This window comes from Lucilia cuprina, chromosome 4 (assembly GCF_022045245.1).
Source record: "Lucilia cuprina isolate Lc7/37 chromosome 4, ASM2204524v1, whole genome shotgun sequence".
NCBI classification, from domain to species: Eukaryota; Metazoa; Arthropoda; class Insecta; order Diptera; family Calliphoridae; genus Lucilia; species Lucilia cuprina.
Genome location: NC_060952.1, coordinates 49,012,757 through 49,028,186, shown reverse-complemented (window position 1 = coordinate 49,028,186; position 15,430 = coordinate 49,012,757). Strand labels below are relative to the sequence as shown.

Sequence of the window (15,430 nt, the reverse complement as noted above, 5' to 3'; positions counted from 1 at the left end):
TTTTAAATTCCTCATCCAGAGGGATGCTAATCTGAAAGCTGGGTATTTCGAGACAAATGTGTCTCTAGGTCCTGTTGACGAATCAACGGAGCGCTGTGATGTGGTTGCGCGGGCTTTAGAAGATCGAAGAACGCCCTTGAGTAGATCATTGGTGAGGCGGGATTCATGTTGATCCTTCTCGCATTAATGTCCAAATATGTATGGTTAAATGTTATCCTTGCCACCTGAGTGTTCTTCATCGAAGTCACGTTTTAAGTTTACCCAATGAATGAAAAATACCAACGTGAAACAAGGCAATCAAGGCACTTCGTCTTCCAAAACTTGCCTCAGATGTTTCTTCAATTCCTTCATTTTCTCAAACAAAAGTGCAATCAATAAAATGGAAAAAACACACTTCGGTAAATGAGGATTTTTTTATACAAAACCATTTAATGCAATTTACCATTTTTATTCCTGGATTTTTATTGTTTTGCAGTCTTGAAACTATTATTTTTTGGTTTTCAAATTTTTTATATTAAAAATGTCAATTTTCAAAAATATGTGTTGAATACATAATGTTTTTAGAAAATAATTTTTTTTAATATATATAAATAAAAGAAAATATATAAACTAAAAGTATACATTACTAATTTCGATTTGAATTTTAAATAATTTTCAACAATTTTAGTAGTTGATAATCAACTAATGAAAATCATAAAATAAATATAATATAAATTACACATATTTAATAAAAACAATGGTTGAAAATATTAATTATTTGTTAACAATATTGTGTAATTACTTAACAACTTTTGTTATTTTTTTCTGTGTACATTGTTTGGAAATTGTCTCATCAGTTTTAACAACAACAAAATAACTTTAACAACCGTAAGCATCCACTCTACACAATGTTAGCACACATTTGTAGATGGTGCATTACAACAACGAATTAAGTAATATTATTGTCGTTATGGCATATTAAAATACAAATTATTCAAGGTTAACTTCTTTATTGCAACTTTCCAGTAGAGAATGTAGATCAAATGAAGAAAACATGTATACAGATTTTTTTTTAGTAAATTTTTAGCTGCTGATGAGACAAGTAACAAATATTCATTGTAAATAAAGGAAAAGCAAACAATAAAGAACTTTGTATTAATTTTAAATTGAATAAAGGTCTATTTTTTTTTGGTTTGAACGAAGGGATTTGAAAACGATCAAATCTACACACCTCTTATAGTTTGCCTGTACCTTCAATTTGAATTCAGCGGATTTCGAGAAAAACACATTTTTTATGTAATATTTAACTTTAAAGGTCAAAGGTCAAATTTTGTAATATTTGCAATTTTCGATGGAAACTAGTCGAAATTGTTTCTATTTTTAGGTAGATTATCACAAAACTTAAGAAATTTATTTATTAACAACCGATATTTACAATAATAGTGAAAAAAATTAATTAACCCTTAAACGGCCTTGGGGTCAAAATGACCCCGATGTTTTAAAAACATGCATGACCCACGCCGGGGTCATGCGCCAAGAAATAATGATCTAAAAAGTGACAACAAAAGAAAACCTAGAAACACGTTTGAGAAGTCTTGCTCAAAGCTTACCTTGTGTTAAGTCCACTGCTTTTTTTAAATGCATTAGGGATATAATGCGTCTCAATTAGCGTCCCATCCCACATAATATTTTTGAATGAGAACTTTTTTACTTACGTAGGTCCACATTACAGAGATGAGTAAATTCCCGTCCATTTTGTGTTAGAATTGAAATAACAAAATTTTTTTTATAAAATAATGAAAAAATTCTTTTATGCAAAAGTTATAAACTGTTTTTTTCTTTTCTATTTTATTTTTACAAATGTCAAAATATTAAAAATTTTAAAAATTCAAAAAGCAATTAATAAAAATAATCACATTAATTAAAAATATAATTAAATTAAAATTTAATACTGATTAACGTCTTTATTGAAAAAAGTGACTGAATATTTTTTTTCTGTTATTATGTATTTATTTTGTTGGAGCACACCGGGTACATTATAATATGAAATGAATTTGAAAAACTAACAATGTTTTTTACAAGTGCAAAATAATACAAAAATGCAAATTATACGTAGGTAAAATAGTGTTGTGAATTAAGCAAATGTTTCTGTCCAGACAATTTAATAACTTACCTTTAGCACTTGATCTGCAGCCTTAAATTCAAACTCTTGATAGAAGCAAAAATCAGTTCGCTTCCTGTAATGAAGCATGATGCGATCACTTTCAAGTTTTAAATATTTCAGCGAATCTTGTCTGGGATCGGAAAAGAAATACAGTTCTTTTGGTGCCAATGTATTCCTATTTGAACGAAGAACTAAAATGCAAATGTTTATAATATTAATAATAAGACTAAGAATAAAATATTGGTTCTACTTAAATTTTTAAACGGTATTTTCAGGGATTCTTCGATTTAGCTATTTCCGTCCGTCTGTTCGTCCCTCCATATAAACCAAATTAAATTAAATTTGGTACATGATCTTCTATTGTCCCAATGACGAAGCCTTTTGAAAATGGTTAAGATCGGTCTATTATTTCATCTAGCCCCCATACATCGGAGCCCAAGTAGGGCTTGTAAAGCTTTTAATCAAACTACAGGTCGCAATGGTTAACATCGGTCCATTATTTCACCTAGCCTACATATAACTGAATCCCCGAATAGGGCTTGTGAATCACTTTTCATTTTTGTAAAAGGTGTAAGGTGTATATGGTCGACGTAGCCCGATTATAATTTCTTACTTGTCTTGTTTTTGTATGTCGCATTTCAATGCAGTATTGTAGGTCATACTTCGGAGCTATATATTTTTTTATTTCCATCAACATTAAATTACTCTTTAATAATAAGTTTTTTTTTTTCAATAAAAAATAAAATTTAATTCTGAATACATATGTTTTCAGATTCCTTTTTCAACTTAAGCGAAAAACAAATTAAAAAAACAATCCTGAATGATAAAAGGAAGTGGTTTACTGACCCAAAAACATGGTATAACTTCTTAAATCATTACAACTAACTTCATATAAGCATTAAAAAAAGTCCGACCTCTTCCCAGTATGAAACTTTAAGAATCTGTTTGTCGAAAATAGTGAGATTATATTCCAACGAATTTTTGCTTTGACCTTATTTAAAAGAATATTTTCTATAAATATTCCAAAATTTACAATATATCGTAAAAATATTTTTTTCATGTAATATTGAATCTACAGTTATTTTTTATATTTATTATTCTTTCTTATTCAATGGTCCATTAACAAATTGTTTTATAATTCTTTTTAAAATAATTTTTACATAAAAATATAAATCGACGTTTTAATATCAAATATGATTAGAACCACAAACGTTGAATAGCAAAATTAAAACGAAGTACTTCCAAAAGAATAACTTTTATCACCACTTCAAAAGTATCAGGTCTTTTGTATTGAATTTTCATTTAATTAGAACATTTCATTTTTGAGTTGATTGATAAATGCGTGTAATATTATTTAGTCAAATTAGTTTATTATATAATACTACAATTTCACTTCCTAATGACTTCAAAAAAAAAAAAAAACAAATACCTTCCTGAAAATAACATCAAATGCAGTGAATTTGGAATCAAATAAGTAGTTGGACTGATTCTCTACATAATTGGCTACAAATCCCATTAAAAATAAAACAATGTTATTGATTACGACAACTCATTACCTAGTCAGCTAAAAAGACGTCATGTAACTAATACCAAGAAATATTCATCTGAGTGCTCACAAAGTATGTATATATTCTAGGTCCTTATGAAATTCTATGTCGGTGTAGCTGTTTCTGTCTGTCCGTCTCTCTGTCTGCCTAAAACACGCTCACGTTGAAACTAAGTAAGGGAAGTCAGCCAAATTCACCTTTTATTTCTACACGCAAAGAAAAAACATAGTTCGGCATGGGTAGGACAGCTATTCTATGTTTTTTGTAACAATATTTTGTTGTCATGACCAAACAATTGTTATTTTTATTGAACTTCATCAATATTTTAGTTACAGAAAACATTTATATGTTTATGACAATTATAAATTTGAGAATGATTCTCTGAAAAAATATTATTTTTAAAACAAATAAATAATGATAATTATGTAAACATATTATATTATTTAGAACCATTTAAACTATTAAATGGTAGGATTTTACACGTTTATCCATATAATGTTTAAGATATAAGTAAAATACGTTTACTATTAAAAATATTTTGATATTGCCATTCTTATATCAGTTGTATGGTTTATCCGTACTAGATCGGATTAAATAAACTGTTAAACAAACGCAGTGTTAAAATAATTGTGAAAAATAAATAATATCTAAAAATATAATAGGAAACAAAGAAATATAAAATACATGAAATAGGGTACATAAAAAATTAATAATTAAAAAAATTTATTGTGTTTATATTGGCATGAAAGTGTGGGAATACCAGTGCTTGGAAGTCTTGTGTTTGTTTAAAAATTATTAAAAAATTATTATTAAATTAACAAATAATTATATTTTAAGCCAAGCACATTAGATTGACCATATTTTGTTTAATATATTGATTACTTGAAACCATAATATGGTTACTTGAAACAATAATATGATTACTTGAAGTCATTATATGATTACATGAAACCATAATGTGGTTGCTTGAAATCACAATATCACATTATTGTTAATAAAACTATATTATGATGAAATATTCGGACTATATTTAATCATAATATGTTATTGTACTAATAATGATCATAATATGATATTTCTTGATAGTAAAAATGATCACAATATGTTATAACTTTAACCATAATTCTAACCATTATGGTTACCACAACTATATTTCTTCTCTGCGTATAGCAAGGATCAATTGTGTTGAAAATCATAATAATTGATTCACAATTTCCCATAGCCCCCATACAAAGGTATATATTTCCGGATATTAGTTTATCGTTTATAACTCCCAAAAAATTATGTCCATCCTAATATTATATATTATAAATTTCTTTGTAAGTTTGTTTATTTGTTTGTTATACCCTACACCACTATAGTGGGGAGGGTATTATACGTTTGTGCTGATGTTTGTAACACACAAAAATATTGGTCCAATACCCACCTTAAACTATATCGATCGATTTTTGGCACAGGGACGAAGCCTACGGTTGAAATCGGTCCATTATTTCACCTAGCCCCCATACAACCATACCTCCCGATTTGGGCTTTTTATGCCATAATTACGCCAAATATACTATTATTTAATTCACACTTAACGGGTAATTCTGTGTAGTTTATGTACTTTTTCTGAAATATGCAAAATGGATAAAAAGGGGAGTTTCGTGTTTATCATAAGGTTCACACCTAAATGGCAGGGCCGACTATAAGAAATTTTATATCTTTACTTAGAAGTTCAATTGGTTATAACCAGGGAAACCGAAAACATGCTCTAAAAAAAGTGTTTTAAGCGCATTAAATATGCCGTAAAAACTCAAAATATACTCTTAAAATTTAAAAAATATGCTCTAAAAATGAATTTTTTCATTATTTTTTAACATTGAAAAGCTCAAAAAGACAGAAATTGTAATGAAATAATAAATGTTTAGTGTCATATTTCATCCTACAAGATTTTTTATAATTGATTCATCTCATAGTTTGAAGAACTAGTTTAATAGAATTCCGTTATACGTTTAGATAACCAATAAATAACTTGAAACCATTTGGACCCCAAAAAACATATTTCAAACGACAAAGTTTGACACATTTCTACCAATTTTATTCATAGCTTCTTAACTGACATTTTAATCGGTGTTGTCATAAATTCCAATAATTAGTTTTTTAAACTATAAAAATGGATTGGTCTCATGAAATCAAAAGTAATAGATTTTATGTCTGATTTAAAATGTAATGCTTTATTGAACAAAAAACTATAACATTGGATTTCGTGAGAGTAATGTATTTTTTGCAGTTTTTAAGTTCTACAAACGAATTTTTTTCAAAATTGTAAAATAGGCTGAAAAACTAAAAATAAAAAAATTAAATTTTATTTTTTTTTTTTTTAAAAAGTTTTGAAAATGTACAAAAACGAAAAAAGCGAAAACATCAAAATTTGCACTAAAAGAGTAAAATATGCTCTAAAAACTCGAAAATATGCCTTAAATATGCTAAAAAAAGTCATATCATGCAAATTTATGCTCTTATGGGTAAATTATGCAAAAATATGCTCTTACAAATCGATGACAAAATTCTTAAATTGGTCTGAAACGTATAAATATCTTATCCATGAGTCCATACGACGCACCACAAAAAACATGCATTTGCATATTTTGGTTTCCCTGGTTATAACAATATTCCAAAAAATCAAAAAGGGACGAAACACGGAACTCGGTAAAATTATTATTATATTGTTATACTTAAATACTTACCCCCTTATTCACAAACAAAATTTTTATTTTATAAAAGGTTTATAAAATAGATTTTATGTGGAAATTTTGTTTTATAAATCTTTTATAAAATAAATTTTGTTTGTGAATAAGGAGGTTAAAATTTAAAAAATTTTATAAACTAAAAATTTACAGATAAAAGGAACGAATTTTGTTGTGTAATCTTAAAATGATATGAAGTTTTTAAATTTGTGTGAATTGTGAATTTTTAAATATCAATATTTTTGACAAATTAAACAGCAAAGAAAATATTTGTATTTTTGATGCAATCACATCTTATTATGACAACGACTGAACCGAAATTTATGAAATTTGAACCACACACTTTAAGACTGTCTTGAAAACCATTAAAAGGCATTTTTTGAAACGTATAGCAGAAAGGGGAAAAATTAGTACGCACTTTTTCTCTACGTCAATTTATATTAGTTATTCTAAGGCCTCTTCACACGATCACACAAGTAATATGATCTGTCAAAATTTTATTGCATTGAGTAAAATAATAATACTTCGTAGTATTAGTATTTTTATGTAAACATATGTAGTATTTTTATGTAAACTCAAAAAAGTGAAAAAGCTGTTTCCATCTCACTTGGTTAATGTTTTATACTAATCGTGTAAACACAAATAAAATACGACTTTTATCATTTTTTTACATACGGGTCGAATTTCATCTTACTTTCTCATTAGACTTTACGTCCTTAAAGTGAAATCGTGTGAAGGCTCCTTAAGGAAATATATTTTGAATTTAGCTTTCTCAATTTTATTGAAGTACCTTTATAAATGCTTTAAAGAGTTTAAATAATGCTTTAAAGGAGAAAATGATTAAAAACCCAAAATCATAAGTATTGATATTGAAGCTAGTATATACATATATAATGTGAATAGAAATCCTAGTACCGTGTGTTTTTGTTTTTTTCAAACTGAAACAAAGCGGCATCAACTTAGTTTGTTAATTGCTGCCAAGCAACTAAATATTTGTTTTTTTACGCTCTTAAGAAGATTGTATGCGATCCTGCTGTATACATGTAAACTTCCGACGTCGGATCGGTCCGTTATTGAAAATCATTAAAGCTCCCATATAAGGTCCACTTCCAAAAATCACTTAAACGAACATATTTTATTGATTCATTAATCTATTTTGTAAAATTTGACACTTAAATATTTCGTCTATTGCTCATAGTTCCCATATGGGATTCACTTTAGAAAATCACTTAAATGTATATGTTTTATTAAATAATAAGGTTTTCAAGATCAAATTCGAGTTTGTATATCTCTTGTGTAAATTTAAACCATTCTACTTATTTTTTTTCAGATCGGTCTATTACTGTTGATAGCTCTCATATAAGGTCACTTCTGAAAATCACTTAAACGCACATATCTCATTGTAATATAAATCTATATTGATACACAAGTATGCCTTGTTTTTATATGGATCACTCTATGAAATATTTTTCGGATAGGTCCGTAAGTGGTCATAGCTCCCATAAAAGGTTCACTTCCGAAAATCACTTTAAAGTTATCAACATCGTTTCGAAAATTACTTAAACGAATTAAATTCATTATAAATATTGACGTCAGAATAAAGACAGAAATATGTTTGTAAATATACAAATCATTCTTCTAATTTTAACATATGTAAATACTATTTTTATTTTATTTTTTATTATTAATTGAAAACCGCTATAACTTTTGCGCCCCTTCATCAAAATGATTAACACGGAATTATTTATTACGTGTTTGGATCTCTTTATATTCATACAAAATATTTTGAAGGTGCAATTTAATTTTTTTTAACTATAAAATTACACAAGTATGAATCAGACATTGTCGGACATTGCCGACAATATAATACCCTAAACCAGTCAGAATGTTAAAAAAGTGGATAATTTAAATAAATAAAGCATTTATATTGTTCTTTAACCTAATTGTGTAATATTTTTACGTACTATTGACAAAGTGATTTACTACAAGAGGGCTTATAGGGCCTATCCTTATATATTTTGGTAGAGGAATTCACGTCCACCTTAAAGTTATTTATGTAGATTTTAATCGTTTTATTAGAAATTATAAGTGAATTTTAACCTTCAAGACATTTTCTGAAGGGGAGTTTGTATGGGGGTTAGGGTCAAATGAGGCCCGATCACTATAAAAATTAGTAGCGTCATTTATCGTTTTATAAAACTAAATTTTGCAGATTTTTGTTGACATAATAGAACATTTAACGTAATTATGAGCCTAAAGGCCCGTTTCGGGGGTACGGTTGTATGGGGGCTAGCCGATTGGTATACTTTAAGGTGGGTCTAGAACCAATATTTTTGGGTGTTACAAACATTAGCACAAACGCATAATACATCCCTTTAAAAGTATTACCACATCGTCTGCATAGCAGACATGTCTAAGTTTGTTCTCGGTTAGGGTCCTTAGGAGGCTATTAATCCAGTTAACCCAGAGTAAAGGTGACAAAATGACACCCTGTGGTAAAGCGCGAAATACCCTTTCTCTGATAGTTATATCGTACATCTCGCAGCTTATCCACATATTCCTTAGCATGTAGTTGATCCAGTTACGGAGCACCCGGTCAACATAAAACTGGTCTAGGGATTGGATAAGAGTATCAGTGTGCACATTATTAAAGGCGCCTTCGATGTAGTGGACAACTTTATTTAAAGCGGTTTCCACTGATCGTCCCTTTACATAAGCATGCTGCTTAAATTTTAGGTCTTTGTCGGGTATACTGCTTTTAACCATACTATCGACTATCCGTTCCACGGTTTTAAGTAGGAAGGACGTAAGACATACCGGTCGATAAGGCTTAGGTTTAAATATTTCCTTGCATCCAGCAATTTAATGGGGATATATGTGAATTTCCGTTTTGACATGAGTTTTATCTTCGATGCGTCATTTACGCTGTCTACCTGTTCACAGGAAAGTTTCCAGGCGTCTCGTTTGGCTTTACGTTCACCTTTTTTGTATTCTGGGAAGATCTCCACTCTCGCAGAAGTCATCTGTCCTCGAACGATTCAACCAAGACACTTGTGAGCATTTCTACTTTGGCGTCTATATCCTCTTTATTTCGACATTGAAAAGTATTTATGTCAGTACACTTTAGTAAAGAACCGAATATTGTGCAATCCGAAACTTTATCGGATTTGGTGGCGGCCGTAGTATTTTGAATCTTATGTATCGATGGTCAGAAATGGAGTGTTCGTCCGAAACTCTCCAATCCTATATTTCGTTTATATGTATGTAAATATGTATGTATGTATATAAGTATATATATATATATATATATATATATATATATATATATAATATATATATATAATATATATATAATATAATATATTAATATATATATATATAATATATATATATATATATATATATATATATATATATATATATATATATATATATGAACATATGTTTCTGTTTGCCGAATGTTATTTTTTCTGAATGAATGAAAATTTTAAAAAGAGTTTAATCTTCGACACAAACTCCTAAATAAATATAGTGTTTGCTACTATTTTAGTTCCTGTGTATCTCAATCAAAAAGCTTCAAAATTAAGAGAATGACGTACGTACGTGCGGCTCTTTCCGTATATAATAAGGGCTTAAGCATAGACCGTGCTAGAAATATTAATTTTGTTTGATCCAATATTTATAACCATAAACTTTTTTTTTTGTAAAAGTGGTTATATGGAGGGTAGAGTCAATTAGCATAGCATAGACCGTGCTAGAAATATTAATTTTGTTTGATCCAATATTTATAACCATAAACCGTTTTTTTTTTTTTTTTTTTGTAAAAGTGGTTATATGGAGGGTAGAGTCAATTATGGACCTATCCTCGTCGGTTTATACAATAATTTTTTCTATCTAATATCGCTGTACTCGTATTTTTAATTCAGTCATGAGGTTTAAAGTAATTATCTGCATAAAACCGAATCAAATTCAGTTGAATAATTTCAGTTCCTATATAACTACCGTAATTCGGAAGAACTTTTGAGCCATACATGAGCCTTAAAGTGATTTTCTGGAGTGAATCTTATATAGGTGTCAATTATAGACTGATTTTTATTTTTATAAACGGAATGACAAAAACAATATTCCCCCCATGTTGGTGGGTACAAAAATTCGTTTGGAAATTCTCTCATTGCCTTTTATGTTACAAAACATTTAAGAAGAAGAATGGAATTGTCAAGCTAAATAAGTTTAGGCATTGTTAGGCATGGTCGACCATTTTCTGATGGAGTATTCATAAAAAATATTTTAAATAAGAGTTTTCAAAAGCTGAATTTAAAAATTTAAAAAATTTATTTCACTCTCACTGAATACCGTTATTCGACGCACAGACCAACTTGGAATATCCCTTCCTTTACGTTTACAAAATTTCGTCCAATATGTAAGTAAAAACTGTTTTTGTTATTATTACAACTTTTTTAGTTACAGATATAATTGTTAGATTTTTCTTTAGAATATTAAGAGGTAGATCCATCTCAATTTTTATTTCACTATCTACATAGTGATAGTGAAATAGTTTACACATTTATTTCAGAGCAGTTTTCACTCTCTCTCACCAATACACTAACAGTTTTAGTTTTGGAAATCCCTGCTGTACATACACATAAACAGTAGACAGACGGACATAGCTTATTCCACTCCGCTCTATATAGGAACTCGGAGTCAGTGTTGCCACTTTGGTTATTATTAACCAAATATTTTTCGTTTTGGTTATTTTTTGCAAATATATAAATTATTTTATACCAACCATCAAAGAAGATTTTGTCATTCCGTTTGTATCACATCGAAATATTGGTCGTTATTAAATTCTATGACGATCCAGCTATGTCGTCCGTCTGAAAGAGCTGAAATTTGGCAAACTATTCAGAAAATGACTATGTTGTTAGTAACTCATTTAAAAAAAAACATATATGTATACAGCGATGAAATTGGACATAAACAAGCTTTTTTGGAGCCGAGGGTCGGCACATATTTAATTGGCCCTACTCTTCATATGAATTTCCCTCAGAAAATTACATTAGAGCTCATAATTTGCTATAAAACCACAATATAGCAACAAACTTCAACATAATCATGTTTAAAAGAACTAAAACCTCTCTGTAAAATTTTATGAGAATCGGTCCATAATTGAGCTTACCCCCATATAAGGTCCCCTTAGGAAAATTACTTGCATGCTCATAACTGTCTTTATAATCCTATATGTTCTGTAAACCGAATCCGAATAAATTTCTAGTTTAAGAACCAATTATCATAAGTTTTATCGTTTTAAAAACGAAAGAAGGTAGATTTTAATAATTGTAACTTAATATAAATGCTAAACTCTATTTCATTTAAAATATGATTCTTTTTCTGAATTTTACGTTCAAATAAAATTTCGATTTGCAGAACACAAAATTCTCTTTTTTTGTCAATAATACGTAAAAATATTCCACAATACGGTTAAAGAACAAATTAAATGCTTTATTTTATACTGACTGGTGTATGGTATCATATAGTCGGCAATGTCCTACTATACATTCATACTTGTTTTTATTATTATCAAAACAAATGATATGTAAAAAATATTTGAAAACATTTATGAAGTTATTGTTAATCAATTAAATGTAAAAAACTTTTTATAAATACCCTAAAAAGATAGAAAAAAAGGAATATATCTTGTATTTACCCTCATTTTACCCATACATTGGGTAAATATCTGTTAGATTCCATCTATAAATACCGATATCAATAAAGTTCATATTTATGTGACCAACTTTGCATGTTAAAAGAAGTGAATGTAAAATCGTGCTGGCCGACTACATAATACCATACACCATTGAGTATTTAAATCTGCGAATAATAAAATCTTTTTAATAATAAAACATTTAATTCGAAGTCTTAATTTCTATATATTTCAATAATTTCTAAAAGAGGGCTTTTGTGGGGGTAAGGGTGAATACGGATCTATTGTTATAAATTTTGGTAGAAGGATTCACGTCTACAGTAAAGTTGAAAATTTGGTAAATTTAACCGTGATATTATTGTTTGTATGTAAATTTGGACCTTAAAGCAACTTTTAGAAGTGGGCTTCATATGTGGGCTAGGATCAAATGAGGTCCGATCATTACAGTTCATTTGGGCTTATTCTGACGATTTTAGTATGTTCAAACATATTTGAACACAGTTTAAAATCTTATTTTGGTACATGTGTTTGGTCATAAAAACTATTCGATTACTTCACTTGAGTTACAAATAAATATTTATCGTTTAAGTTCTTTATGACCTTTAGTAATGATAAGAATGCTAGTACTAAGATGCACATTAATTCTCTTGTTTATGTAACGCATAGACATTATGAGATATAATTAGAAATAGATCATATTCTTATCACTAGCGCACTTGAAAACCCACCCTTAAAAGGGAATATGAAATTGATAAGATTGAATGCATAAAAAGAGTGCATGAGGTCTTATCTTTGTTCTAAGTTAGTTTTAAGATTTTGTTTAATAGTTCTTAAGTTTTTAGTTTTAAAAATTAATTAAGTGTTATTCAAGATTCGTAAGAGTGCTTTACAACCACTCGCGGTCTTGTAACATTCAGCGGTAAAATTTGTATTTTTACTTAATACATTTTTTACATTTGGTCGTTCGAGCCGCATCAGTGCCGTGGTTCACTGTTCGTGAAAAAAGCGTCAATCTCGGCTTTGACAGAGATTGAATTAGCAACAGCTAATTTTAAATTTAATAATTAATATATAAAGTATATTAAAATATAAATAAAAAGTATATAAAAAAAGTATACAATATGTCGACAACAATAAAAGAAGACCTAGAAACTAGGCTACGAAAGTACATGGAATCCATGATAATCTCCATTGAAGAAACGATGAGAGATGAGTTAAAAAGAGCTCTAAGAGAGCCTGAAAATGCTCAAAAAGAGCAAGAAGCTTCAAGAGAGTTAGAGGATGCTTCAAAGAAGGACAAGGCGCCAAAGGAGGTTCCAAGAGAACCAGTAAAAACTCCACGTGAGTTAAAGATGACTCCACAAGAGTCAAAAAATGCTCCAAGAGAGCAAAAAATTTCTATAAAAAAGAGATAATGAAAGCTCCACGAGAGCTGGAAATGGCATCTATGCCAGAACAGGGTTCAAGAAACCAGGAAAAAACTCCACGTGAGTTAAAAAGTGCTCCAAGAGAGCATAATGAAAACCGTTGCGATGAAAAGAAGGAGGTAAAGGAAAATAAATATGATCATCAAGCGGAGGTTGTCGTTGAAGAAGATTATCTGCAAGAGGGAGATACTGATCCTAAACAACAAATTGAAGAGAATAAACCAAACACAGAAGTGTTTAAGAAGGTAACATTTAATCTATGCACGTGTTGCTATCGTGGTGAACATGAATTTCAAGAATGCCCAAAATTTGCTTCTCTTTCACATGAGAACAAATTTTGGGAGATTGAAAAGAAAATGGAACGATCAAGAGAAGGGATAAGCGGAGTTATAAATTTGTTTAATTCTGTAAGCGATATTGACGAAAGAATTATAGAGTTGAGCAACTATATGAAGCAATTGGAATATTGCTATTTTCAGTGCGGTATGTTCGAAATGGACATAATGATTCAGTGGCACAGATCAAATGTCAAATACGAAAAAGTACTGCAATTACTAAAGCAGAGGAGAGCTGAAATTAGTAAAGAAGCAGAAGACGAGAATAATGAATCTTATTACAAATACAGATTTATTTTAACAATTGAACACTCTGAAGAAACCGATTCAGTTAGTGGTTTGTCTAATGTTCCTGCTAACATTTCCCCGGCAAGTCCTCACTATGGCGGATTTTTTGATGGTGACAAGACATGCATGGGTGCTTCTGCTTATCATGATGCTATTGTTGATGAAAAAGATGCACTAGGTAAACAACTCAACAATATCAACACTGAAGTTAAATATGCCACTGAAAATGTTAATAATAATGCTGACGAAACCAATGCTCTTGATGAAACCAATGAAGCCAACATAGGCGATGCGTCTTCTACTAATACCAATAATGAAAATGCCGATGATGACAATGATGCTGACAGTAATAATGGCTACTATAAAATGACCTGTGATGAAACTGGGGCTATCGATAAAGAAGGAAGTGCCGAATTAGCCGAAGATGTTACTACCGATACTGGTGACGAAACATTCTCTTACGTCAACAAAGATAATAATACAGCCAATGAAGAAGAGTATCTTGATGGAGATTTAGAATTGAAGAAAGCGAGCCGGGAGAAGAGAGCTATGCTGTGGTTGTGTGTTCCTGGCTACTACTGCTACAAGTATAGGAAAAGAAAGTCATGATTTGATTCTGTACCGGTTCATTATACATAAGTATTCATAAATTACTATATACATATTTAGACAAAATAATTATACATATATTTAGTATTTCCCCTGGCAGAAATTTCAAACATATTTGAATACAGTTTAAAATCTTATTTTGGTGCATATGTTTGGTCATAAAAACTATTCGATTAGTTCACTTGAGTTACAAATAAATATTTATCGTTTAAGTTCATTATGACCTTTAGTAATGATAAGAATGCTAGTACTAAGATGCACATTAATTCTCTTGTTTATGTAACGCTATATAATTGGAAATAGATCATATTCTTATCACTAGCGCACTTGAAAACCCACCCGTAAAAGGGAATATGAAATTGATAAGATTGAATGCATAAATAGAGTACATGAGGTCTTATCTTTGTTCTAAGTTAGTTTTAAGATTTTGTTTAATAGTTCTTAAGTTTTTAGTTTTAAAAATAAATTTAGTGTTATTCAAGATTCGAAAGAGTGCTTTACAACCACTCGCGGTCTTGTAACATTTAGCGGTAAAATTTGTATTTTTACTTAATACATTTTTTACACAGTAGTTTTGCGATAGGTATCAAATTGCTACCTGTAATAAGAGCTCAAGATTTTTACATAGACAGACTGACGGATAGGGCTAAT

At 29.4% G+C, this 15,430-nt stretch overlaps 1 protein-coding gene across 1 annotated transcript in view; it reads right to left on the bottom strand.

Annotated features, from left to right (window-relative positions):
• Positions 1-15,430, bottom strand: part of LOC111679124 (coiled-coil domain-containing protein lobo) — a 776,294-nt gene that overhangs the window by 177,014 nt on the left and 583,850 nt on the right. Inside the window, 1 exon segment of the mRNA XM_046949218.1 lies at positions 2,153-2,334. Within this exon segment, the coding sequence (XP_046805174.1) occupies positions 2,153-2,334 (182 nt within the window).